The sequence below is a fragment of the Pteronotus mesoamericanus genome, unplaced genomic scaffold (assembly GCF_021234165.1).
Source record: "Pteronotus mesoamericanus isolate MK-2021 breed Mesoamerican mustached bat unplaced genomic scaffold, CSHL_Meso_final scaffold_167, whole genome shotgun sequence".
NCBI classification, from domain to species: domain Eukaryota; kingdom Metazoa; phylum Chordata; class Mammalia; order Chiroptera; family Mormoopidae; genus Pteronotus; species Pteronotus mesoamericanus.
In genome coordinates this window covers 1,186,644-1,210,990 of record NW_026555308.1, presented here as the reverse complement: position 1 = coordinate 1,210,990, position 24,347 = coordinate 1,186,644, and the positions used below count along the sequence as shown (strand labels likewise).

Here is a 24,347-nt window from a genome sequence, read left to right as displayed (position 1 = left end):
ACTACGGTCATGCTGTAAAGGTGATGGCTGCTGGAATAGTGGCAGGACTGGAGAAAGGCGGAACAGGTCACAGAGATACAGGGCAAGGTCGACGGAGTAGGCAGGAAATGAGGGGGAGAGAGACAGGCTGATACGACTTCCTGGCCTTGGGTGGGGGGCGGTGAGGGGCAAAGCCCAGAGAGGCCCAAGGAGCTGCACCACAGAGGAGATGGACAGTGTGTGGGGCTGACGGTTGAGTGCCGGCCGTTCCCATCTTCCTGTGCTTCAGGTCCAGCGCTCCTGGGGAAAGGACTGAGATGCTGATGCTGCAAAGGCTAGGGGAGAGCGGGCTCCCCAGCTCGGGCCTGACCTGGGAGCAGCCCCAGTCAGCAAAGCTCTCCAGGACAGGTGCGCTCGTGTGTCCCCCAAGACGCCCCTCCCTGCCCCCTTCTTCTGGTTCCCCAGTCACCTGTCTGTCTCTGTCTCCTCAGGGCTGGTTGAGGGCCTGCGGAAGCGACTGCTGCCGGCCTGGTGTGCGCCCCTGGCCCACGGGCTCAGTCTGCTACTGGTGGCTGTGGCCGTGGGGGTCTCGGGGTGGGTTGGTGCCAGCTTCCCTCCTGGAGTGAGTGTCATGTGGCTCCTCTCAAGCACCTCCAGCTTCCTGGCCTCGTTCCTTGGCTGGGAGCCTCTCAAGGTGAGTGGGAGGCCGGGGGGCCAGGTTGCCAGCCTCTGGCACTCGTGGGCCCCTCTGATGCCACCCCCTGCCTAGGTCCTGCTGGAAGCCCTATACTTCTCACTGGTGGCCAAGCGGCTGCACCCTGATGAGGATGACACCCTGGTGGAGAGCCCAGCTGTGACACCTGTGAGCGAGCGTGTGCCCCGTGTGCGCCCTCCCCATGGCTTCGCCCTTTTTCTGGCAAAGGAGGAAGCCCGAAAAGTCAAGAGGCTACACAGGATGCTGAGGGTGAGTCAGGCTGCTGAGGCCAGTGCCTCCTACCCTCTTTACCTCTTGGTCAGTACAGCCTCTTCTTAGAGGCCCCGCCTTTCTCAGAAACCTCACTTGCACCCTGTCCTCTCCAAAGAAGGCCCTGGGGCTCTGCAGCCCTGGTGTAGCTCCCTCCCGTCACTCTGACTCCTGCCGCCCCTAGTCCTTGCCTTGCCCCTTCGTGTACACAGCTCCAGTGCCTACTTCTGCCTGGACTGGCAAGGCCCTAGGTATGGTTTCCTCGGCCTTCAGTGAGCTGCATGTCTGCCCCCTGGTGGGGCACTGGCAAGGCATCTGTGCCGCCCATTTCTATGCCAGGCACCCTAGCTGTGGGCAGTGTGCTGTCCAGAAGCCTTGTCCTGTAACGGTGGTGGGGCTAGGACTGGCTGACACCAGGGCCATCCCTGCCTCCTAGAGCCTCCTGGTGTACATGCTTTTCCTGCTGGTGACACTGCTGGCCAACTACGGGGATGCCTCATGCCACAGCCACGCTTACCGCCTGCAAAGTGCCATCAGGCAGGAGCTAGATAGCCAGGCCTTCCTGGCTATCACCCGGTATGAACACCCTATGCATGTACACACCTGTCCGTTGGGCCAGGGCAATGCTGATGCCAACCAGGTGCACCTTGATCCTGCCCTTGATCTAGCTCAGCCCCCAGGGGACATCAGAAGGGTCTTGATAACATTTTTAGTTATCAGGACTGGAGTGGGTGCTGCTGGCAGTGGGTAGAGACCAGAGATACTGCTGAACATCCTGTGGCACCCAGGACAGCATCTCACAGAGTTATCTGTCCTTAAATGTCAGTAGGCCAAGGCTGAGGAACTGGGCCATGCCTTATTCCTGCCGGCGGCACTGGCAGCCTCCTGCGGGCTGGGCTGGGGTTGCAGTCGCTGTACTCCCTGGGCCTCTGACCCCTGGCAGTATGGGGAGCTGAGGGGTGGAGCATATGACTGTGTCTGGTGCGAGCAGGTCTGATGAGTTCTGGCCGTGGATGTCCCACGTGCTGCTCCCCTACGTCCATGGGAACCAGTCCAGCCCAGAGCTGGGGCCCCCACGCTTGCGGCAGGTGCGGCTGAAGGAAGGTAAGCTGGCGGCCACTTTGGTACTTGTCCCTGCTCTTTTCCAAAGAGACTCCTTTGGCTGGGTTCTGGCTCAGCTCCCCAGCTGTTTGACCTTTACCCTCTCCCTGCCTCATTTTCCTTATGGGTCAGTGAGACCAGGACATCTACCTTCAGGATTGCTGGGAGGGTTTCAGGGGAGATCATGTGGAGCTCAGCTCAGACAGCTGGTAAACAGTAAGCTCCTTTGGTTGGGTCATGCTCAATCCCCAGGCCTCTGATTTCAGCACTCTGCCTAGACCCTCCTGGCTCAGGGGTGCACATGTGCTCAGCAGCTTCAGGTGGCTTCAGCACCAGCGATTATGGCATTGGCTGGGGAAGTGCTGCCCACAATGGCTCTGAGATGTGGGCCTATTCTGCGCCAGACCTGCTGGGGTGAGCACGGAAGGGCTTGGGGCATTCTCCAAAGGAGCCTGTTTGCCCCAGCCAGCATGGCTCCCTGGTAGCTGGAAGGCTAGGCTGGGTCTAACACTGCCTCCTAATTGCAGTGTCTGGTACTGGGGTTACTGTGCCGTGTATGACAGCGGGGGCTACGTGCAGGAGCTTGGGCTGAGCCTCGAGGAGAGCAGAGCGCAGCTGGGCTTCCTGCAGCTGCACAACTGGATTGACAACAGGTAGGCAGGCACTGGGGAGGCAGGCTGCATTGCTCTGCCAGTGTTCTCTGGGCCCTTGGTTGTGTCCCTCAACAGTGGCCTCCCATCAACAGTGACCCACTTTACACCCTGCCTGCCCCTCAACCCCCCATCCCCCCACCCCCGCTTTGCCGCTTCAGATCAGTCCTGGAAGTTCCAAGTGAACTCCCCAGTCCATGCAACCCCTGATACCAGAGGCCCTGCCTCCCAGGTTCAGGGAGCAGAGGTTTCTGCCCTTTCACCCCTCCTGCTTCCCATTCTTCATCCTTTCCCTCTGCGTAGGAGCCGCGCAGTGTTCGTGGAGCTCACACGCTACAGCCCGGCCGTGGGGCTGCACGCTGCCGTCACACTGCGCCTCGAGTTCCTGTCTGCGGGACACGCAGTGGCTGCCCTCAGTGTCCGCCCCTTCGCACTGCAGCGCCTGAGCGCTGGCCTTTCATTGCCACTGCTCACTACGGTAGGCTCTGCCTTCCTGGCCCCGCCTCCAGCGTACCCAACCCCGCCCACACCCTTACACCCCGTTTTCCCCAGCCCCTCCCCCAATGCATCCTGATTCGTCCATACTGGTCCTGACCCTGCCCCGGCCCTGCTCCCGCAGGTGAGCCTGCTGCTGTTCGCACTGTATTTCTCAGTGGCTGAGGCACGTGCCTGGCGCCGGGAGGGGTGTGCGCGCACCTCGCGGCCTGGGGCGTGGGCGAAGTGGCTGCTGGTGGCGCTTACTGCTGCTGCGGCACTCCTGCGCCTGGCCCAGCTGGGTGCCGCCGACCGCCAGTGGACGCGCTTCGTGCGCCGACGCCCTCGCCGCTTTACCAGCTTTGAGCAGGTGGCACAACTGAGCGCCGCGGCCCGTGGCCTGGCTGCATCGCTGCTTTTCCTGCTCTTGGTCAAGGTGAGGTCTGGGTCAGCAGGCCCGGGGCTGGGCGGGCTGGGCGGGCTGGGGCAGGCTTGTCAGTTGACGCCTCTGGCCCACAGGCCGCCCAGCAGCTGCGCTTTGTACGCCAGTGGTCAGTTTTTGGCAAGACGCTGTGCCGGGCCCTGCCCGAGCTTCTGGGAGCAGCCTTAGGCCTGATGGCGCTCGCCGTGGCCTATGCTCAGCTGGCTGTTCTGGTACGTGACAGTGGGGCTCTGGGGGGAGGCTTAGCCCAGGGCACACCCCTTACTCATGTCACCTTTCCCTTAGCTGGTATCCTCTTGCGTGGACTCACTTATGAGGGCGGCCCAGGCCCTCTTGGTGCTGTGCCCCGGGGCTGGTTGGCCCGTCCTCTGCCCTGAGTCCTGGCGCCTGTCGCCCCTGCTGTGCACGGGGCTCTGGGCCCTGCGGCTATGGGGTGCCCTGAGGCTGGGGGCAGTCCTTCTCCGGTGGCGGTACCATACTCTGCGCGGGGAGCTCTACCGCCCAGCTTGGGAGCCACAAGACTACGAGATGGTAGAACTGTTACTGCGCAGACTGCGCCTGTGGATGGGCTTCAGCAAGGTCAAGGAGGTGGGTACGGCCCAGTGGGGGGGAGAGGGACGTGCCCTGGGCCCAGGTGAGCCCAGGGCGCAGTCGGAGTGACCGAACCCCTGTGCCGCCCCCAGTTCCGACACAAAGTCCGCTTTGAAGGGATGGAGCCACTACCGTCCCGCTCATCCAGGGGCTCCAAGTCATCTCCAGATGTGCCCCCCGCTACTGGGGACTCCGATGCCTCCCGTCTCTCCACCTCCTCTAGCCAGCTGGATGGGCTGAGTGTGGGCCTGGGCCGGCCAGGGCCACGGGGGGAGCCCGAGCCCTCCCGCCTCCAAGCTGTGTTTGAAGCCCTACTTGCCCAGTTTGACCGACTCAACCAGGCCACAGAGGACGTCTACCAGCTGGAACGAAAGCTGCAGAGCCTTCGAGGCCATAGGACCAGCCAGCCCCCAGCCTCGCCTCCCCCTGGCCCCTCCCCAGGCCTACAGCCAGCCCTGCCAAGCCGCCTTGCTCGGGCCAGTCGAGGCATCGGCCTGGCCTCAGGCCCCAGCAGGGCTTCCCTACGGGCCAAAAACAAGGTCCACCCCAGCAGCACTTAGCCCCAAGGGCCCTGAGCTCATGTCCTCATGCCCTTTCCCTGGCGTGGGTCTGTGGCTACCCTCTGGCCCAAGGGGCCAGGGAGACAACACTCAGTATTACCTTCTGCCACCCTCAAAGTCTTGGGCCAGGCAGAACAGCTGCATGCAAGTCCCTCAGAGAGCTGGCGGCACTTGTCTTAATCTCTCTGTGGGCTTCAGCACTTTAAAGAGGCCGAGTGGCCAGTCAGGACCCAGGGTCCCCTCCCCAGCTCCCTGTGGGAGGACACAGCAGTATTGGACCAAGTGCCCAGCCTCTGAGACACTAATTTATTTTGAGTCCTCAGGTACAGCGGGCTGTGCCCAGCCCCACCTCCTGGGCAGACATTTTCCCTTTGCTAAGGATCCAGGCTGCGGGGAGGGAACCTGCACCCCTTGTTATCCCCCCCCTAAATTATTACCTCTCCTGTCCCCTGCTGAGTGCACTCACTTCCAGCTGCCGTCTGTGTGTCTATTGTCAGTAATTTATACGGGGTTAAAATGTATATATTTTTGTACGTTGCTGTTTTTCACTATGGCCAAGGGGCCTGTTGGCTGCAATGGCCTCGTACCCACTGTTTGCCTTGAGGTGGGGGAGCTGGGACTGCATAGCTGGCCTCCTTCCCTAGACACCTGTCCATGTGGCCAGGGCCAAGGAAGTGATAGCTACTTCTTGGGTCAGAGTCTGGCCTTGGGCAGGTACTGGGACAGGATGTTTGTTTGAGGGCACTACTACTCCCTAGGCAGTTCTTGTCTACACCGTAGCCTTGTTTTCCTGCCCTGCCCAAGGCCAGGCAGCCAGAGGCAGGGCCCAGGCCTGCTGGGTCAGGTCTGAGTAAGGAACAGGACTGGTGTATGGCCAAGGACCCCAGGGCGGTTGGGGGGGAAGACCCCCTCCCTGGGGCTGGCTCCCAGGGCTGGGGAAGGTGAATATGAGAACACTTGTATGATGCTTTCCTGAAGGGGTAAAGCCTGGATAACAGCCTGACAGGCCCCCCATAATGCTTCTGTGGGCATGGCTGAAGCTTCAGCCTTGATCCTGCCCCGACCCCTACCCCCACCCCCACCTGACAAAGCCAAATAAATGAGTTGGCTGACTGCTACTTGTGTCTTGTGTCTCAGCATGGAGGGCCAGTGGGCACAGCAGCAAACCTAGGCTTCATGACTTTATTCATATGCACAAATAAATACTGCCCAGTGCCTTGTATGCAGCAGGGAGGATCTAGCAGTGTGGCTGCTCAGGTAGCAGCCACGAAGAACCCTGGGCGCGTCCTTAGCATCTTAGTGAGCTCCAACAAGGCCAGGTACTGCCCCAGTTGTAGCTTCACACGAACTCTGTGAAGTCATCCACTGAGGAGATGAGGCGCTTCCGCTGACCTGTCTCATAGGTGGGCACGGGCTCAGCTGGGGCCTGTACCGGGGCTTTGCCATGGCCTGGGGGGTGCGTCTGCATCAGGGGCAGGCTGGGGTTTGAGTAGTGGGTTTCCTCACGGATCTGAAAGGAGAGGGGACCTTGGCAGCAAGCCCAGAATGGCAGCACATGTTCTCTCCCAGGTGGATGCTGGCACCCACCCTGGCTAGCCAGTGTTGTCTCTGGGAGAGCCGCTGCACCCAGGCACCCATGGCCCATTCTCCTTACCCGGTGGCGGAGCCGCTTGATGTGGCGGAGCCTGGCGATCCACTTGGAGGGATAGATGTCAGTGGGATTAGAACGGCTGTGGTGTACCTGCGAAGCCATCTGGGGCAGGGTAGACAGAGTGGTGAGCCCTCTACGGGCGGCGCCTATAGCCCATCCCACCTGCCCAGGATGCCACCTCTGCTCACGTTCGCATGCAGGGCCATCTGGCGGGCCACGAAGGGCAGGTTATGGTCAGACACAATCTTGGCCACGCTGGTGTCCACAAGGCCCTCCATGTCTGGGGAGACACTGCACTCACATGGGGCTCAGGGCCCCGAGGGCCTCCCCACCAAGCCCCAGGCCTCACCTTTCCTGCACTGCAGCGACACCAGGTTGCACTCATAGTCCAGGGGGGTGATAATCACATGTACAAAGTTGAACTGGCCCTGCCAGACAAAAGCAGGGTTAGCCCAACACCAAAGGCCACTTTTTGCTACTTCTCAGGCACTGGCTCATCAGTGCTAGACACAAGCATGAGTGTTAATTACCGCCTTTACACACTTCCTGCTATCCAGCCTGCGGGCTGGGGCTGCCATCATATCTCCCCTCAAATGCTTTGCATTCTAAAGCCCAACCTCTCCACACTTGAGTCCTAGCATACAAATTTGTCAAGTTTAAGTTCACAGTCCAGACAGTCACAGAGCCATCCCCCTCCCCCAACATACACACAACACACTGCTCAGGGCACTTGCTACCACGGGCCTCATGGTCAGCTGAAAGCATGTGTAGCTCTGCAGGCTCCCAGCCCCTGGCTCAGATGCCCTCCACAGGCCCACAGGTCCCAAGAGCCTCTCCAGCCTGCGTGTCCAAGTACCTGTTCACCCACCAGCAACAGTACACCTGAGCGCCTCACCTCAAGGAGCAGCTTCACCACCCACGCATCAGGCCCCTCCGTTGTTTCCCAGCTTTGCAGCAAAGGAGAAAGAGTGGGCCTCCCTACAGGCATACCTCTCTACCAGACTTTCTGCCCAGCAGCCTTGGTGGGAGGCAGGGGGGACCATGTTCAGTAACCTCCAAGGCTTCCAGTTGCATCTAGAATAAATCTGAAACCCCTCTGAAGACCAGCACCTGAGACTTGGGCTGCGCTAGGCTCCCCAACCCACTTGGCCTTGCAGCTGTCTTCCACATCCCTGCTCTGTGACAAGCTGCCAGGACTGTGCCCACCTCCTCCCCTCAGGACCTCAACCCCAAGCGTCCTTGCCTAGAAAAGGGTGGGGGAGGCAGGAATATCAGGGCCTATCACCCTGCCCCACCCCCAACTCTGCAATGAAATGAGGAGGTACCAGAGGGAAAGGGCTCACAGCCTAACAGCATTATGAGCACACTAAGCACCTACTAAACGACACGCACCCTGATAAGCACATGCACATTCAGTTACTTCTCAAAACCACAGCAGCAGGTGCCACAGGCTCCATGAAGAAACTGACAGGGCTGCCATCATTCTCATTACAGAGAAGGACCCAGGCTCAGAGGGGGGACCGGCCTACCCCAGCTGGTGGTAGGAGCCACTAAAGCAGGTCAGTGCTCCTGCTTGTCACTGCACCATCCCTAATGGCACTCACTGCCCCCACTCAACATATGCCCGTGGACACTTTCCCAGAGAGATGCGGCCTCCAGCCAGGGTGGCCAGGGGCCCAGATCCATGCCCACCCACCCCGAAGGCAACCTTGCTCACTTTGATGGTACCCAGCTTGAAGTCCTCGCCAGAGTCATTGTAGACAATGGACACAAAGTCGTTGCCCAGGTGGCGCTTCTTGTCACAGCGGTGCTTGTCCACGTCCTTGGTGGGCATCAAGGTGGCAATGTGGAAGACAGCTGTGTGGTGGAATGGGGCCAAGCTGAGTGGGCCCGGCACAGCCCAGGCAGGGTGCTGGCAAGCAGGCAGCAGGCCCTCTGTGCCTCTCACCAGGAGCAGATGCTCTGAGCACCTGCAGGAGCCATGTCTCTGGTGCTTGGCCACCAGCCCTTGGCTCCTCTCCCTGAGAGCAGAGCTTCTGGAAGCACAGATGCCAGCCCAACTGCTGCCTCAGTGCTCAGGCCGGTGACCTCAGCCCCTTGGATACCTCCACTGCTCCCCTGAGGGCAGGCCAGTAGGAATGGGGCTGGAGAGGACCCACGCCCCAGGAAGGCTCGAACCTTGCATGATGTCATCATGCCAGCAGTAGGTGAACTGGCCGTCCTCGCCACACACATCCAGGCCACCCAGGTACACCTTATCTGGCTGGCAGTCTTTGAGTTCGATGAGCTTGCCCAGGCCTGTCAGGAACTCTGTGTATCTGTAGGAGCCATGCTCATTGGACAGGATGGCGAGCTCACTGTTGCTCTGCAGGGAGAGAGGAGATGCATGACGGCACCTCTCCCAAGTGGACCGCCATCCATACCCTGCCCCTCCCTGAGCATAGCTCCCAACAGCTCCGAGGGCTTACTGCTGCTGGGGACCAGGGGGTGGGGCGGGGGTAGTAGCTGCTGTGGCTCGGCAAAGAGCCCCACTTCTGTCGTCAACACGACTCAGTGCAAGGTAACTGTTTCAGCAGTAGCACAGGTGACACACATCCTTGATTTCCCCTCTCTCATAATTCGTCTGCCAGCAAATTTGGTCTATTCACACCTCAAAATACACCCAGAACCCTAGCATTCCCCAGCGCCCCACTGACAGCCTCCTCAGCCCTGCCCCTCTCTCGCTCAGACTGTGACCACCCCACTTCCACTAGCTCTCCACCCAGCAGCCAGAGGGATGCTTCCGAGACTCCGTCTGAGTCGTAGCAAACCCTTGGCTCAAAACCATCCAAGTCACTGGGAACAAAAATACAGCGGCCCGTGAGGATGTCAATGATTGGTCCCCTCCCATTACCTCCCCACCCCACCTCCTGCCCACTCGGTGCCAGCCCTCGATTACACAAGGCGTGCCCCTCTCCAGGGCCTTTGCACGGGCTGTTACTGCACAGGACGCTCCCCGCACACACTCTCACCTCCCTCACATCTCTGCTAAGTGTCACCTCCCTTGGATTAGTGCTGTGAACAGCATCTTGCTCACACCTGCAGTCTCCTGTGACCTGCCACCTTCCCCCTCCAAAGTCCTTAGCACTCCCCGGTGTACCATGCGCTCACACGCTGACCCGTCATTCTCACTCCTGTGTGCTGGCACCAGAATAGTACCTGGCACTAAGCTCAATAACCACTTGGTGCTCTAGCAGCTTATGCAGGGACTGAGCTCTGTGGAGGACAATGGTCCATGCCCCTATTTCCCACCCCAGGCAGGAAGGCTGCCCAGCTCTTCCCTGGCACCTAGGCAGCCCCTGCCATCCCAGAAGCCTCACCTGGCCTTCTCCCACGTACAGGACGGCAATCTTGTGCGTGTCATATGATGGGATCTGGTCGAGGAGCTGCACTGACCGCTCGAAGGACTGTAGCCACAGAGCCCAGCCTGAGTCTGGGGCAGTGGCTGTCCCCTGCCACCAGCCCTGCCCGGCCAGCCTCAGCCAGATGCCTGCCCAAGGGAGGGCTCTCCCCACCCAGGCAGATTACCACAGGCTGCCACAGGGAGCCGAGGCCATAGCCCACTGCAAGCCTGGGCTACTGCTCCCACTACCCAGAGCTGGGCATCCCACTGAGCCCTACCCCCAGGATCCATGAGGCCCCTGAAGGAGAGAAAAGGCATGCCCACCTCATTGGGCAAAAGGATTGGCTTGTTGGACTCATCACCAAAAAAAGGCGAATGGTAGAGCTGTAGGAACACAAAGCTGCAGAGGGAGAGATGACGAGGACTGAGCTTAGAGCTGTAGATCCCAGACTGAGGTCACGGCCAGTGCGGTCACAGCACACACAAAAAGTAGCAGGGCCTGCACCCCCTCACCGAGGGACTGCCCTCTCCTGTGGCTCTGGCCAGCCAAAGGACAGAGGACATGCAGGCCTGTACCCCAGCCCTTTCTGCCCAGGGCCGCTTAGATGTTACAGTCCCACAGGGAACGTCCAGGAGCTCAGGGAAGAGGGTAGGGCTCACCTGGGGTTGATGCCTGGCACCTTGTCAGCATTGGAGGCTCCAGCTCTGCTCTTGAAGGAGTCCCTCTCCACCCTCTTGCCCCTGCGTGACGGGGCCGAGTCAGAGATGGTGTAGCCTCGGGGCCGCAGGCCACTGGGGGAGCGGGGACAGCTGGAAGGCATGGGACCCTCAGGGTGGGCAGAGCCCTGGCTTGCTTCGCCTGTGGCTGACCAGGCAGCGCTTCCCCCATCTAGGATCCCTGACTGTGACCGGGCCTTGGCCTCAGGGCTTAGCCGGCCAACATCAGCCTTGTCCCCAGGGTCCCCGAGGATGTCCTGCAGGGTCTGCAGTTCAGGTGAGGAGCTGGACTTGCTCAGGGGCTGTGAGGGCTGGAAAGAGAGGTCCACAGAGGGCCTGGCTGCCTCGGAAGAGACAGCCCGCTCAATGGGGATCCCCCCAGCAGACAGCTCCTCTGCGCGGAACGACTTCTCCTCCTGGCTAGAGGTTGAAGATGACTGGAAAGAATATATCCCAAGAGAGCCTTCATTGGTTGAGGTCTAAAAGCGAGCCCGGCCCGCTGAGCCCACCTGGGGTTTACTGGGAGGCAATGAGGCCCCACATGTCCCTGAGCCCAGGACCACAGAGTCACCCAGCACCAAGCTCATGGTCCCAGTCCTGCCCCCTGCCCCCTGCCCCAGGACAGCCCCTGCCTGTGCCCCATGCTGAGCAGGGCCAAGAGCCCCACAAAACAGAGGATGCCACCTGAGAAGGTACCCCTAGATGGAGCTCTGGGAAACTCATTGTCTGAGCAGGAGGGACTGGGAAAAACAGCCAGCCATTTCTTATATGAGGAAGAGGGGGTAGAAGACTCACCAAGTTCAGAGCCACAAAGCCTGGAGTGGAGGGTTCCCACCATCCATCTGCCTGAAACTCTACCCCTTTGCCTTGACCCCACTCCTGCCTCGACCCCATCCCTTTCACTTCAGACCCCACCTCAGCCTGACCCCTCCTGCCACACCGAGTGGCTCAGGTTGAGGACTAAAAGCAAGCCTGGCCCTCAAGGCCCAGGTGGAGAGCAGCCATAGGGCCTGACAGGCCAGCGGCGCTGGTGCCCAGCTGTACTCACCCTGCTGTAAGCTTCAGCATGCCGACAGTGCCGGTCTGCGCCTAGTGTTGCCTCAAAGTCCTCCAACTCTGGGGGCTCCATCAGCAAATTAGCCTCACTTGGACCTCCCTCCTCCAGAACCACAGCAGAGTCTGGGAGGACACAGACAGGGCTGCTGGGTGCTGGCCTGGCCCAGGGAGCTCACGTGGCCTCAAAGGCACCAGCCTTTCCCCGACGAGAGGGCATAGCTGCCCCCAGCAGAGTCACCCAAGGCTTTCCTTGCCTGTGGCTCTAAGCCACCCCCACCCGCCAAGCCAGCTGGAGGAGGGCATTCTGAGGGGCATGGCCGTGAGCCCTGACACAGGGTGTCTCCTAATACAGGCTCCTGGGGGTTAGGACAAGGGGTCGTCTGGTTCCTCTGATCCCCATCAACCCGGCCTGGCTGCCCCTGCTCCTCCAGCAAGACAGGTAGGTGAGAGCATATGGACCCCGAGAGGACGGAACAACACCTGAGATAAGGCCTCAGCTCAGGAGGAGTGGCTGGATCAGCCCCAGGAACTGGGAAAGAGGCCCGAACTCCTCCCAGGCTGGACTGGAGGAAGCAGTGATGCAGGAGAAGTCCCTGTGTGGACACAGACTGGGGAGCTTGTTCTGGAGAGCAGAGGCCTGCTTTCCAAGTCCAAGCCAAACCCGGGGCCAGGTGTGCTCAGGAGAAGGCATGATGACCCAAAGCAGCATATCCTGTGCCAGTGTCCAGGCCAGGGGCAGGGTGAGAAGAAGCCACTGAGGGTTAGCACAGCCTGAGGCCACCTGCACACAGTCCTGTACACGTGTCGTCCATTAGCTGCCTGCCAGAGACCCTCTGCACACTGCCCTTTCCTACCTGGTGCCTGCCCACACGCGGGGACGCAGGCGGGCCGGAGTGCTGCGTTAGTCAAACCCTCCCTTGCCAGGGCCTGGGGGCGACAGACCAGAGGCCAGTCTGCAGGCCCTGAGCCAGCCCATGATGAAAGGCAGACACAGCCCAATTTGTCAGTTCCCAAAACCGCCCAGACCTCAGAGGCCAGGGCAAGGTCAGCATGGCTGAGCCCCAGGGAGGGCCCATCCAGCCCAGGAACAAAGATCAACCACAAAGGCACAAGGCAGAGGGGTTCCTGCCAGCAAAGCAAAGACATTCTGCACAGATGTCTTCATGCGAGTCGGGGCCCTGCTCCCGGAGGGCGATGAGAGGCTGACGGGATCATGGAGGGATGAGCAGATGAAGGACAGTGAAAACAGCACCTATGAGGCAGAGCAGGGCTCTGTAGCAAACACCGCTTTCCTAAGGAGATGCATGAATACCTGCCCAGGAAATGCTCCTGTGCAACTTTCCTTGGCAACTGGACTGGTACAGGGAGGAGAAAGAGGCCACTGCAAGGGAAGCCGTGAGCGGCCAGTCAGCAGAGGAGATACTACACACAGGTTGAGCAGAAAGGACAGGCAGCGCTAGTCCTGCACAGACCCAGAGCCTGGAGAGAGAGAGGGGAGGGCCAGCAGCATCCAGGGAGGCAGGTGGGCGGGGCACACACGGGGTCTCAGCTCTCCAGGCTGCCTGAGCGGACTTTGGGGAGGGAGTGCGTCCCTACTCAGGAACAGAGCTCAGCCTCTAAATGCTATCTGTGACCAGAGGGTGACCTAGAAAGACGGCCCTAGCCCAGCCGGGCAGGGAGGTTAGGGCCTGTAGGCAGGCTCAGGCTGTATGCTTGGTGCATCCAAACCCACACCCCAGCAAAAATGGGGGCCACCCCTGTAGCCCCACACACTGGACATCCCGAGGGAGGTACAGGGCAAAGACTTCCCAGAGTCCTGCCCACATCCATCCTGTGAGGCCAGCCAAGGGAACATCAAGCCTGACCTCTACCAGTACCCAGTCTCCAAAGAGAGTTGCTTCCTCTGGAGCAGACCCTGCTCCTAAACATCGGGGTCGGGAGCACAAGCACCCTCCCACTAGCCGGCCTCCTCCCACTGCCCAAGGCTGGCAGCACCAAGAAAGATTCGGAGACCCCATCATGGGCATGTCCCCGCAGTGCAGCGTACCACGCCACCATCACCAGATGGTGCACACCAGATGGGAGGTGAACCAGCACTCACCTGTGTTAGAACGTGGGGGTGGAGGGGGCTTGGCTGAGCTAGCTGCTGGCACCGACAGTGACTTGTACAGGGCTGTGTCTCGACGTTCCTTGAAGCGCTCAGCAGCCATTAGGGCATTGGACAGCTCCTGTAGTGGCATATTGTTGATGTCCGAGGAAAAGGGGCTGAGTGGGTTCTCCAGGCTCATCAGCCAGCTGGTGTTCCCTGGGGAGGGAAAGCAGAACCCCTCAGGCGGCAAGCCTCATGTGTCTAGCCAGCCACCCTCTTCCAGCCCTCCCTGGGTAGCCCCTGGTGCCTCGACCCTCCAGGGCATGCACCTGGGGCCTGCAGGACTCTTGGTGCTCAAAGCAGAGTGAGAGCAAGAAGGACCAGGCCCTACTCAAGGCATGTCCCTGACTTCGCTCTGATGTTCCCGCGCCCAGGTCCCCCAAGGCCCCAAGATCAGGCCAACACCTGTCTGGTGGACACCTGCCTCAGTGACGAGCACTCCGCTGCCCCAGGTCAGCTCCTGCACCCAGGCCAGGCTTAGGAGGCACTTCAAAGCAGCAGACTCCTCCCCAGTGGGCTGGGCAGGGAGGGCCCAGCTGGGAAGGCCCTCCTTCCAACAAGGCCCATGGCCCACACTTTGACTAGACCTTCCTTACTGAGCATCCTCACATCCCTAGTGTCTCACCTGACCCTGACCCACATCCTCATCTGGCCCTTCTCACCTGGTCTCCCGCCTCCGGCTTGCCCACTCCCCGACCAGAACTAGGGGGACTGAGTTAAAACATGAGCGAGGAGCCTCTCCTGGCCTTCATCCCCACAGCCTCGTGGACCAGCACTTGAGACCTCCTGGGGCCCAACACCCCATCCCTCCCACCACGTGGTCACCATATGGCCTATACTGCGACCAAGGTGCCTCCTGACCCCTGGGCTTTGGCTTGTAAGTCCTTCCTTTAGCCTGAAATGCACATTATGGGCTGATTGTGTCCCCAAATTTCATGCTAAATTCTTAACCCCCAGGGTCTCAGAATGTGACTATATTTGGAAATAAAGTCTTCAAATAAGTGATTAAGGTAATATGAAGTCACATGGGTAGGTCCTATCCAATCTGACTGGTGTCTTTGTAAGAAGAGATCCCGACATAAACCCAGAGGAACACGAGTATGGGGACACAGGGAGAAGATAACCATCTACAAGCCAAGGCCTCAGGAGGAACCAACCGTGCTGACATCTTGATCTTAGACTTCCAGCCTCCAGACTGGGAGGAGATACATTTGTTACATAAGCTTGTTACCTAGTCCATGGCTCCTTGTTACGTATGGTACCTGAGCAAACTATTATGTCCCTTGCATCTCCCTTACTGGTCACCTCTGGGGACTTAATTCAAAAGTCAGCTCTAAAATGTCCCTGTGGCCCAGGTGCCTGTGTGTCCCTCTTATGGGAAACTGTTCCACACTATGCATAACAGAGACCCACGCTGGCTGAGTGCAAGGCCACCCCCTCAGTACCTGTGGGCCTCCGGACCAAGATCTCCGCCCAGCCCTGGGTGAGCAGGGGTACATAGGCCGCCAGGTTCGTCTTCTCCTTCTGCACCGGGAGCTGGGTGCTGGCTGAGGCCTTCTCAGGCTTACTGACCGGGGTAGTCTGTGGGCCCGGGAAAGCTGGGCCGCCTGGAAAGTGGGAGGCTGGAGTGTCCAGGGCACCAATGCGAAGGCCATGGCCCCCTGAGGGGGATGAGGGCAGGAGGGCTGGTGACCACCTCCTGCTCAGTGCAGAGCCACCAGCACAGACCTGGCTGCTCCACCCAAGGCCCATCTGGCCAAGAAGCCCCAGGGCAGTGCCCAGCACAGCTCAGCCCTGCCTGGGCACAGTCCTGTTTAAGATGTCAGCTTCAGGGGACCCAAAGCCACAGGAAGGGGCCCCAGCACCTTCCCCATAGTCAGATCATGGCTTATTCCAGCTGCATCAGAGAAAAGCCCCAGGGGTGAGCTAAGCTCAGGGCCAGGACTGCTGAGAGCTTCTAGGAAACACTGGCCATGAGAACAGACCCTCAGCAGCAAGGGGGCCTTGGGCCATGGCTGTGTACAAGGTGCACCCCTCCCCGCACACCCATGAGGAGGGCTCACAGAGATAGCACCCCAGTTATTCAGGAACTGGGCCAGGCCTGATGACAGCCACCTTGTCCCCTGGCTCCCAGGGGCCTTCCTGAGCAAAGGATCTAGAGACACATCCGTGAGGGAGAGGGGTGGAGGCTCACCAGACATGGAGCGGACCCGGTCCCGAGCCCCAAGGCACACCTGCTGCCCAGTCTGGGACTCCAGCTTGGCTGGCGCCTCCTTTGTCTGTCTCATGTGCATGCTGAGGTCAGAACTGAGGACAGAAGGGTCCATACAGAGTGTGACCAGGGTGCCCCATGGGCTCCAGGCTGGCATAGCACCGTCCCACGTAGGTCTTGGCTCAGGACAGCCACTGTCAAGGCTTAGCGGGCAGGGGGGTGAAAGGTATAGTCACCTCAACTCTGGGCCGCCCTGCAGTTCTCCTGAGTCCAGGCCCAGCAGTGACCGGGTTCCAGTCCCCACGCTCGTTGTCACGGTGATAAGCTTATTCCCAACCAGCCAGGTTTTGGTTCTACCGCCAGCCAGGAGGAACTCCCCCACAGGGGACCTGAAAGCATAGGAGCATAGGCCCTGCTGCTGGACCCCTCACCTGGCGGGAGCTCTGGACGGGCATCCTGGCTTCCAGAGATCTCTTGACTAGAGGAGGAGGAGCCTTAAAAGTGCCCTGCCCAGGGCGGCCCAAAGAAAGGAGCCCCGCGGGCCACGCCGGCTGCCACCGCTTTGACCAGGTAAGTTGCAGAAGAAAAGCTGGGCCCTCTGCCCACCCTGTCCCAGCCCTGGAGCCTGGCCCACACCTTTTGGGGACTGCTGTGAAGTTGGAGAACACATATCTGGCCATCATATCCAGACATGTTTCTGTGAGCTCCAAGTGGAGATTTTTCAAGTTGTCATCAGCCTGGGCCATTGAGTTCTCATCTGCAGACCCCAAGCTGGCGCTCGTGAGGGACGTCTGGATCCTGCTGAAGGGAGGGACCACAGCAAGGTCAGGGCACTGGGAAGGCCATATCATCTACCACCGGGGACCAGAGATGGAGGCATGCATGTGCTGAGAAGGCCAAGCTCAGAAAGACCCCACCAGTGCATGTGGCTACTTGAGCCACAGCTTGGCAAACAGTGGACATGTCACCCCAGAGAGGAAGCGCAGGAGCTCATGGGAGACCCAGGCCCGCGGGAGACCCAGGCCTGCTCCTGGGAGCAGAGGCTTAGGAGGCAGGAAAGATAGGATGTTCCCTCACCAAAGCACAGGAGAGTTAGATGATGGCTTCGTGGCAGAACAGTTTAGTCATGCAGAGATTGCGAGACCATGGGACACACGCACAAAGATTGCATTCTGCCCACAGGGCCCTCTCCCATCGAGGACAGGGAGAGTCTGGGCTTCGTGTGCGGCTCTTCAACCTCACACTCAGGTCACCCTGTGCTCCACGTGCACCCCAGTGACCAGAAGGGGCTTGTGCAAGTTTGATTCTGATACAAATTCCACAGTCCCTTTGCCATGTTTTGCTCAATAAGAATTTTCTGGGAAAAAGCTAAGAGGGAGCCTCCCTGACCACCTCCACTGCCCCCTCCCCAGCCAAATCCCACTTGGCGGAGGCCAGCCTGAGGCTGGAACCCAAGCCAGGCAGCAATGAGGAGGTGGGCCTCCGAGCAGCAGGACACTAAGGTATGAAGAGGCTTCCAAGTGAGGAAAAGGGCGTCCCCTGCTCAGTGCAGCCTGGCCCGGTCAGCATGAAGCAGTGACCCCTAAGAGCCTACACCCACGCCTGGACGCAGCAGGGAGGAGTGACCAAGACTTCACCCCTTGGGAATCCAGGCCTCCCCTGCCCCTCCCAGCTTGGCCACTATCCCCGCTGCCCTACAACAAAGCCCCCATTCCCTTTCAGCTATCACAGAAAGCAGACCTTTTCTACAAGAAAGCTCCAGAAGAAAGTCCACTAGAGACGGTATGAAAAGCCAAACCCCGTAGGGTGTGTTCCCACCTGACCTGCATGGGCGCTGCTTTAATTTGCAAAGGCCCCTGACCACTGGGGACAGGCCTGCAGGAAGCTGCCGCTGGGCATCTTCTCTGAGAAACCACCCTGCTTTGGGCTCCCGGGCTGGCCTGAGGATGCCATGTAGCCAGCCTGTGCTTGTGCGAGGCTTGGGGACAGAATGCAACCTTCCCACCCCTCACTGCCCGCTCCCTGGACCAAGGGCTGGCTCACCGGGGTAGGCCCCTGTGGCCGAGGGCTGCCACTCGGGCTCTCTTCCTGCTCCAGCCAGGGAGGGCGGGGGCAGACAACGAAGTCATGCAAGCAGCCCCATGCACCGCCACCCGGGTACTCCCGCCTGGCAGCACCACTTCACGGGCCAAGCTCCAGAGTCTGAGCCCCCCACCCGACAAAGCCCACTACCTGCGGACCACATGTTCAGACACACTGATGCTGCGGCACCGGAAGGCATCGGCTGCAGAGCTCTCCTTGAATTCTTTGACGGGTGGAGAGTTATTCAAGCCTTGTTTGGGGGGTCTGGCTATCCTCAAACTACCAGGTGAGGAAGGAAGGCCCAAACCCCAGGGAGCCCAGCTCCCGGGAAGGGAGAGCAAGCCATTGAAGGAATGAGGAGGAAAGGTCACAGGCCACAGGGTCAGATGGAGAGCCCGTGGGTGAGACGAACAAAAAACCATGCCAGAAGCCAGTTAGCAGGGGGAAGAAACAGAAAACAAAAATGCATGAAAATACATCTGTAAACATGACAGGAAAAGTCAGGTTTCACGCATGATACCAAAACAAAGAACACTAGTGCAAACTAAACATGTGTGGATCTTGCCGCACGGCAGATTCCAGGCTGTGCTGACCAGGTGTCCTGCACACCCTGAGGAAGGCCAGCGCTGCCCAGCTAGGGGACAGGGAAGAGCTGAAGCCCAGCAGGTAACTGTTCAAAGGAGGCCAGTTCTTAGCTAGTGGCCCTAAGCCACCAGCTTCAGAGAAAAGCTTGTGACTTTAGGCACTGACCTGGTCATTCTGGAAAATGCCGTATTCCCACTTAGGAAGAGCCAAAAAAGCTTAGGTGGGAAGGTGGACGACTGGAAGGGGGTAGCCATTCAAATGAAATGCAAACAAGAACACAAGGCCTAGCACAGCTCTTTGTCAGATTTGGCAGAAGCGGCTGTGATGGTAGAGAAGAACATGCCCCCTGATTAGCCAGGGGCTGGAAAGTGAGCTATGGAGAAGGGGTACCCTGGCCCAAGGTGGGGCTGACCACAGGACTCTGGGTCCCCAGGGGAGGGTCTTCAGGCCCGGGGGCTCCTCCCCATCCCAGCATTTGGCTTCTCAGGAGTCAGAGCTACCCTAATGCAACACTGGGCTTATTCAATGGAGTCGGACCCAACCCAGAGGCCCTACAGCTGGCATCGCAATCCCCAACTCAGTACCTCTTACACTAGCCACCCAGGCAAGGCCACGACCCAGTAAACAGACTCCATGATGCCACAGGCTTGGTGCAAAGGTCTCTGGACTCTCCAGCTGAATGTGGAGCACTAGTGGCCTTCACAGGCCCTGCCCTGCCTCACAACCCGAGGGCATCTTGGTGCCCAGCATGGCCTGCACATGGGCACACCCTCAGCCACGCATCCTATTTCCATTCACTGGCCTGGGGGCAGCCGGTCAGCCCCAGGCCCTGCATGCACCATGCTGGTCACAGGTCACAACTTGCAGACCTGCCCCACCCCGCCCAGACACCAGGCACACCCATGACTGGCCCCACACCTCTTGGGTCTCTCGTTGAGACTGGTGCTCCGTGCTCGGAAGCTGTCCTTCTCAGGGGTATCATCGAAAGACCGGAGGACATTGGAGCGCAGGCCCTGGCAGGGGGAGCAGACCTGAGCTGGAGGTTGGGGGAACTGGTCCTCAGGGCACCCACTGGCTTGTTCCCTGTGCACCTATCAGTCCCACCCAGGTATGCTGCCAGCCAGGGACGAGCTGCAGATCTAGGACAGAGGTGGCAGTTCCTGCCCCAGGAAGCCAGGCTCAGCAGAGCCCCCAGGTACCGTAGAAACAGTACCAAATCATGCTGGACTTCTCTCCCCACCTATCACCCTGCTCCGGCCACAGCCAGCCAAAGGCAAAGCTGATCCCAGTCCTACACTCACTGGCTTACCTTAGTGATAAAAGGAACAAAGTCTTTCCGGAAGGGAAGGCGGCACCTAATGAACCACATAGCTATGACATGATGGGCCAGGCACACAATGTACTGATTGAACCTGTGAGGAGAAAAGAAACACTCCAGGAGCTGGAAGCACAGACCAATTCTAGGGCACAGAGGCCCCTGGCCTGGGCTCCTAGGGGACGCATGCCAGCACTTACTTGGAAGGGTTGGTATACGGCAGGGAGATGGCAAACACGCTCGCGTACTGCTCTGCTGCAAAGTTTCTGTAGAGGTGAGGCAGCCTGGCCAGAGCTGTGGAACGAAGAGGCAGCCAGTAAGGGAGCCCCAGCTAGCCCAGCAGAGACACGCCCCAGGCTTCCACGGGGGCTGAGGTCACCAGGGTCCTATGTTGTTTCTGAAAGCCAGTGCAGCCACTCTGACCCAAGAGGGCTGCAAAGGAATAAATGTCACAGCCCACCCAAACATGACTCTCCCCTGACCTTGGCTCTCTGTTCCAAGGGTTGGCAAACTATGGTCCCCAGGCCAAATCTGGCCAGTGGCCTGCATTTGTATGACTCAGGAGCTAAGACTCATTTTTACATGTTTAAAGGGTTGTAGACAAAACAAATGTGCAGCAGAGGCTGTATGTGGCCCTTTGCAGAAGTTCTGGCCCTGCTTGGCTCATGGTGTCCACACACCTGAGGGCTTGCTGAGGCCCAAACACATACTAGGATACTGGGAATGACGGGGTGAGCGAGGCACCTTTGAGCTCTGAGAAGTCATAATCTGAGAGGTGAGTCGGCAAAGCCCTCTCCAAGCTGTGCTGTGAGCTTTGAGGCGGACAAAGAGGAAGCTGTGAGAGTCAAGCTGAGTACAGGGACCAATATCAAGTAATAGGAGGCTTCTATGCAATTTAAACTGACACTGAGGGGAAGAAAGGAGCCAACTATTCAAAGGCCAAGAAGGAGGAAAGCATTCAAGGCACAGGGGCAGGAGGTGCAAAGGTCCTGACGCAGCAGAGGGTGGCATCTCCCAGATTCCCAAGAGGATGGTGCACCTACATGCAGCCACAGAGAGGTTATGAAGTGAGGTCAGACAACGCAGCACAGGTTATTTCAGGCAGGATAGGGCACAGCCCCAAACCTTAGGGTCCGCCCACACTTACACACATGTGTACGCATGCACACACTTTACACACATGGAGCTACAGATACTCACTTGACAGGAACTCAAGAAGTGGAATGGCCATACTGGCCGTGGCTGAGATGTGTGTGAGCTTCACAACCAGGATGGGCAGAGCCTTGATCATGATGTCAGGCATCTCCACACTGCAGATGGCCAGAGCCACCACACACTGGCTGGCGCAGCGGTAGATGAGGCCTTGCTCCAGGCAGTACACCATCTCCCGCTATAGGGCAGCACAGGCTATCTCAGACCCAGTCCCCTACAGGCTGGCCCTCTGCACCCCTGCCTGTCTCCTGACAGCTATTCTGGTGAGCCGGGGCATTGTCTACCCCTCACCCAACTCGCGAATGTTCGACACAGAAGGAGGCCAAAGCTTATGAAGGTTAAGTGCCTTGTTCCAGGTCTCTGAGTGTCTACGCGGCAGAGCCATTAGCAACTGACCCCACCCAAGCAGACTGGATATTGGGGCTGCTCCAGTCTGGTACTTCCTGACAGCTCCCCACCAGCCAACATCTTGGAGCCAGGACATGCTGGGCCCATTACTCCCTTGGCTCTGGCACCCCAACCAGTTGTCCTTATTGCAAGGGAAGGGCTCTGCTTGATACAGTGAGGCCGCTAGGCCCACACTGACCCTGGGCGGTATCCTCCATGGAGACAGCGAGGCTGTGCCTGTAGGAAACCAATGCCAAGTGAAGGCTTGGGCCACAGGCTCAAGGCAAACCACCTAGTGGCTCAAGGTCCCATGGATGATTTTGATTTCCTGCAGCTGCCCCACCCTCAGAAATGTTTCAGGCCTTAAACGTACTCAGGAAACCTTCAGCCCAGCATGACCAGTTGCCCCTTTGGGGGTTTGGGGTGGGAGTGGGATGCGAAGTGAGTGTGAATTTCTGACAGTGCTGTGATCAGGAGTGCAGGCTCAGGGCTCAGAAAGCCCAGAATGAGTGCAGGCCCCTCTCCTTGCTGGCCATGACCTTGAGCATGCTACCTGACCTTCCTAAGGCAGAGCGACAAGAAAATTCTTAGGAATTTAAATGACAGTAAATGTAATGGCTCAGTGTGGGCTTCACTCCCAGCAGCAATGAATGAAGGGAATAAGCATTAACTCTTCGTGTCTGCTGCACCTGTGACAGAAGTGGAGGCTCAGACGGAAGTCAGGGGGACCTTGGCCCAGCCATACCACTTCTCAAAACAGGGCGGGCTCTGCCAAGAGGCTTGGATACCTGTCCTAAAGCTGCAGCAAGGACAAGCCAGGCAATGCTCCCCAAAGAAAAGATGCTATTGTGTGTATGTTGGTGGGGGGGGGGGGGGGGGGGGGTTGCAATCAAGCACTGCATGAAACCCACACACCCCAGAGGAGTGCTCAGGAATGCCAGTGGACCTGGATGTCTGCAGCTCCGGCTGGGCCAGGCAGTAGGGGTCCAGCAGGCACATGGGGAAGCAGAGCCAGGTTTCCTTGCCCTGGCCTAGCAGCCACAATGGGGTAGGAGGAAAATATTGGGCCTGTTTGGCTTAATCAAAAATCCTGAGGACGAAGCATCAGAGTTTGTTATTCTCCCATGCGGTACCTGTCTGGCTTTATCCAAGTAGTTATGGTAAGAGATCAATGCCGTCAGCACAGGAACCACAGCCAGATGCAGGTCAGTTCTGGAGAACCCTTCGGGGGTGCCACGAAGCCGCTCGAGGGTCTTGGGACCTGAAAGCTAAAAACCAAGTGCCAGATGTGAAGCCATGCCTAGGGGCTGTCAACTGTTGGGTGGCCAGAGGCTGCAGGGAGGCCCCTGTGAACATAGGCCTGGCGGGAGGGGGAGTCACGAGCCCAGGGGACCTCCTACTTCCTTTTCTGGACAAAGGTCTGCCTTTTCAAAGAAGTAGAAGCACAACCATCCTGATGCTTGGAAGTGAGAGGAAATGTGATTGATGTGTCTGTCACAGAAGCCCTCATGAGGAAGAGACAGGAAAGGAGAGGAGACATCACACTCAGTCTCTCAAGTTCCAGCTCTACATTTGGGGACCTCGGATTTCCTGCCCCATAAGCTGAGAAAGGAAGGACAGGTCCTGGAAGCATGATCTGTACTCTAGACAGGGACCACATCTTTGACGGATATGCTGTCATGTGTTTCACCATGCCTCCCAGGGCCTCTAAGCCTTTTGGAGAGGGAGGAACTACGCTGCAGCACCCTCCCCAGTGAATGGCACAGAAAGCAGTTACCATGGAGCAGAGAGCAGAAGACAGCTGGTCAACACTGCACGGAGAGGTGAAAATGAGGACCTTGTAGCGCAGCGACTCAGGCAGCTTGCTGAGCACAAGCTTCAGCACCTTCCAGTCGGTCTCCTGCAGGAAGATGGGTCGGTCAGGGGACATCTGCACCCTGAAGCAGGGAGATGGAATTTCCAAGTTTGAAGCTCTCTTTGAAGCAGAAGAGTTGATGGACCCTCTTCTTCTGTTTCCACACTCCTGAGCTTGGTAGGGAGGGCTGGGTAGAGCAGGGGAGGACAGCAGCTGCCCTTCCCAGGCTGAGCAGAGGCAAAGTGCAGAGACAACACTGCTTTTTTAGCTGGACCTAGAACTTCCACACACCTGGTCCCATCCTCCCCATTTGCCCAATGGGGACCCCGGGACTGCCTGCCTACTGCACCGATGCTAAGGAGCCCTGACTGACGCCCACCCAGAGCACGATGAGGTACAGCAGGAATGTTATTACACCAGCTCAAAGGGAGCAGCAGCAAACATCCAGCTACAATCCATGAGCCCAGGTAACTGCTGCAGGACTGAAACCAAACCATGGCCCCAGTAATGGGCAGGACAGTTGTGGCACCACCAGACCGAGCCAGTGGCCCTTCCAACCTCCATTAGCAGTGACCACTGTCCATAAGTTATACCAACAGTCACAAGTCCTGAAAGCCTTGACACTCACATGAAATCCCTGATGGTCCCCTTTAGTGCCAACATCAGGTACCCCAAGGAACTTGGCCTTGGCCCCTGCTATGGCCCTCAGGAGCTCCCCTAACCTATGACAGGCTGTCCTGCCCTCCGCCCCACCATGGCACACTGCTGACCACTCCTCTTCCCTTGCTGGCTCCTATCAGGGAACATGCTTATACTCTCCTGCCTACCCATGTCCACCCAGCTAAGTCTCCACTAACAAAACTGCACCTACCTCAACCGCCACCCCTCCACCCCCCAAAAAAACCAAACCTGCCTCTACTCTACTTCCAAGCTTTGCTTAACTCCTGCCACTGGAACCTTCCCCACCTTTCAAGACTGAACTT

The 24,347-nt window shown here is 58.7% G+C and overlaps 2 protein-coding genes across 8 annotated transcripts in view; one reads left to right on the top strand and one right to left on the bottom strand.

Moving 5' to 3' along the window:
• The window catches only part of PKD1 (polycystin 1, transient receptor potential channel interacting), a 46,336-nt gene extending 40,501 nt beyond the window's left edge, over window positions 1-5,835 (top strand). Inside the window, exons 35-46 of one of the 2 annotated variants that reach the window (XM_054589412.1) lie at window positions 269-387; window positions 471-673; window positions 749-943; window positions 1,380-1,519; window positions 1,935-2,047; window positions 2,323-2,458; window positions 2,572-2,697; window positions 2,998-3,172; window positions 3,314-3,604; window positions 3,688-3,822; window positions 3,896-4,198; window positions 4,294-5,835. In XM_054589412.1, coding sequence (XP_054445387.1) covers window positions 269-387; window positions 471-673; window positions 749-943; window positions 1,380-1,519; window positions 1,935-2,047; window positions 2,323-2,458; window positions 2,572-2,697; window positions 2,998-3,172; window positions 3,314-3,604; window positions 3,688-3,822; window positions 3,896-4,198; window positions 4,294-4,761 — 2,404 coding nt within the window. In that variant the 3' untranslated portion in view covers window positions 4,762-5,835. Of the gene's footprint in view, window positions 1-268; window positions 388-470; window positions 674-748; window positions 944-1,379; window positions 1,520-1,934; window positions 2,048-2,310; window positions 2,459-2,571; window positions 2,698-2,997; window positions 3,173-3,313; window positions 3,605-3,687; window positions 3,823-3,895; window positions 4,199-4,293 lie in introns of both variants that reach the window. The other variant, XM_054589411.1, reaches the window with a different exon arrangement.
• A 101-nt stretch (window positions 5,836-5,936) lies between these two features.
• The window catches only part of TSC2 (TSC complex subunit 2), a 36,709-nt gene continuing 18,298 nt past the window's right edge, over window positions 5,937-24,347 (bottom strand). The window contains exons 20-41 of one of the 6 annotated variants that reach the window (XM_054589410.1): window positions 23,287-23,409; window positions 22,643-22,777; window positions 21,111-21,300; window positions 20,111-20,204; window positions 19,905-20,007; window positions 19,514-19,608; window positions 18,161-18,289; window positions 16,565-16,729; window positions 16,165-16,317; window positions 15,911-16,023; window positions 15,162-15,377; window positions 13,669-13,872; window positions 11,560-11,690; window positions 10,455-10,948; window positions 10,119-10,194; window positions 9,772-9,858; window positions 8,591-8,777; window positions 8,130-8,269; window positions 6,762-6,840; window positions 6,601-6,692; window positions 6,416-6,514; window positions 5,937-6,271 (exon numbers count right to left, since the gene is read on the bottom strand). In XM_054589410.1, the coding sequence (XP_054445385.1) occupies window positions 6,101-6,271; window positions 6,416-6,514; window positions 6,601-6,692; window positions 6,762-6,840; window positions 8,130-8,269; window positions 8,591-8,777; window positions 9,772-9,858; window positions 10,119-10,194; window positions 10,455-10,948; window positions 11,560-11,690; window positions 13,669-13,872; window positions 15,162-15,377; window positions 15,911-16,023; window positions 16,165-16,317; window positions 16,565-16,729; window positions 18,161-18,289; window positions 19,514-19,608; window positions 19,905-20,007; window positions 20,111-20,204; window positions 21,111-21,300; window positions 22,643-22,777; window positions 23,287-23,409 (3,276 nt within the window). In that variant the 3' untranslated portion in view covers window positions 5,937-6,100. The remainder of the gene's footprint in view (window positions 6,272-6,415; window positions 6,515-6,600; window positions 6,693-6,761; window positions 6,841-8,129; window positions 8,270-8,590; window positions 8,778-9,771; window positions 9,859-10,118; window positions 10,195-10,454; window positions 10,949-11,559; window positions 11,691-13,668; window positions 13,873-15,161; window positions 15,378-15,910; window positions 16,024-16,164; window positions 16,318-16,564; window positions 16,730-18,160; window positions 18,290-19,513; window positions 19,609-19,904; window positions 20,008-20,110; window positions 20,205-21,110; window positions 21,301-22,642; window positions 22,778-23,286; window positions 23,410-24,347) is intronic. The other 5 variants (XM_054589406.1, XM_054589407.1, XM_054589405.1 and 2 more) reach the window with 5 other exon arrangements.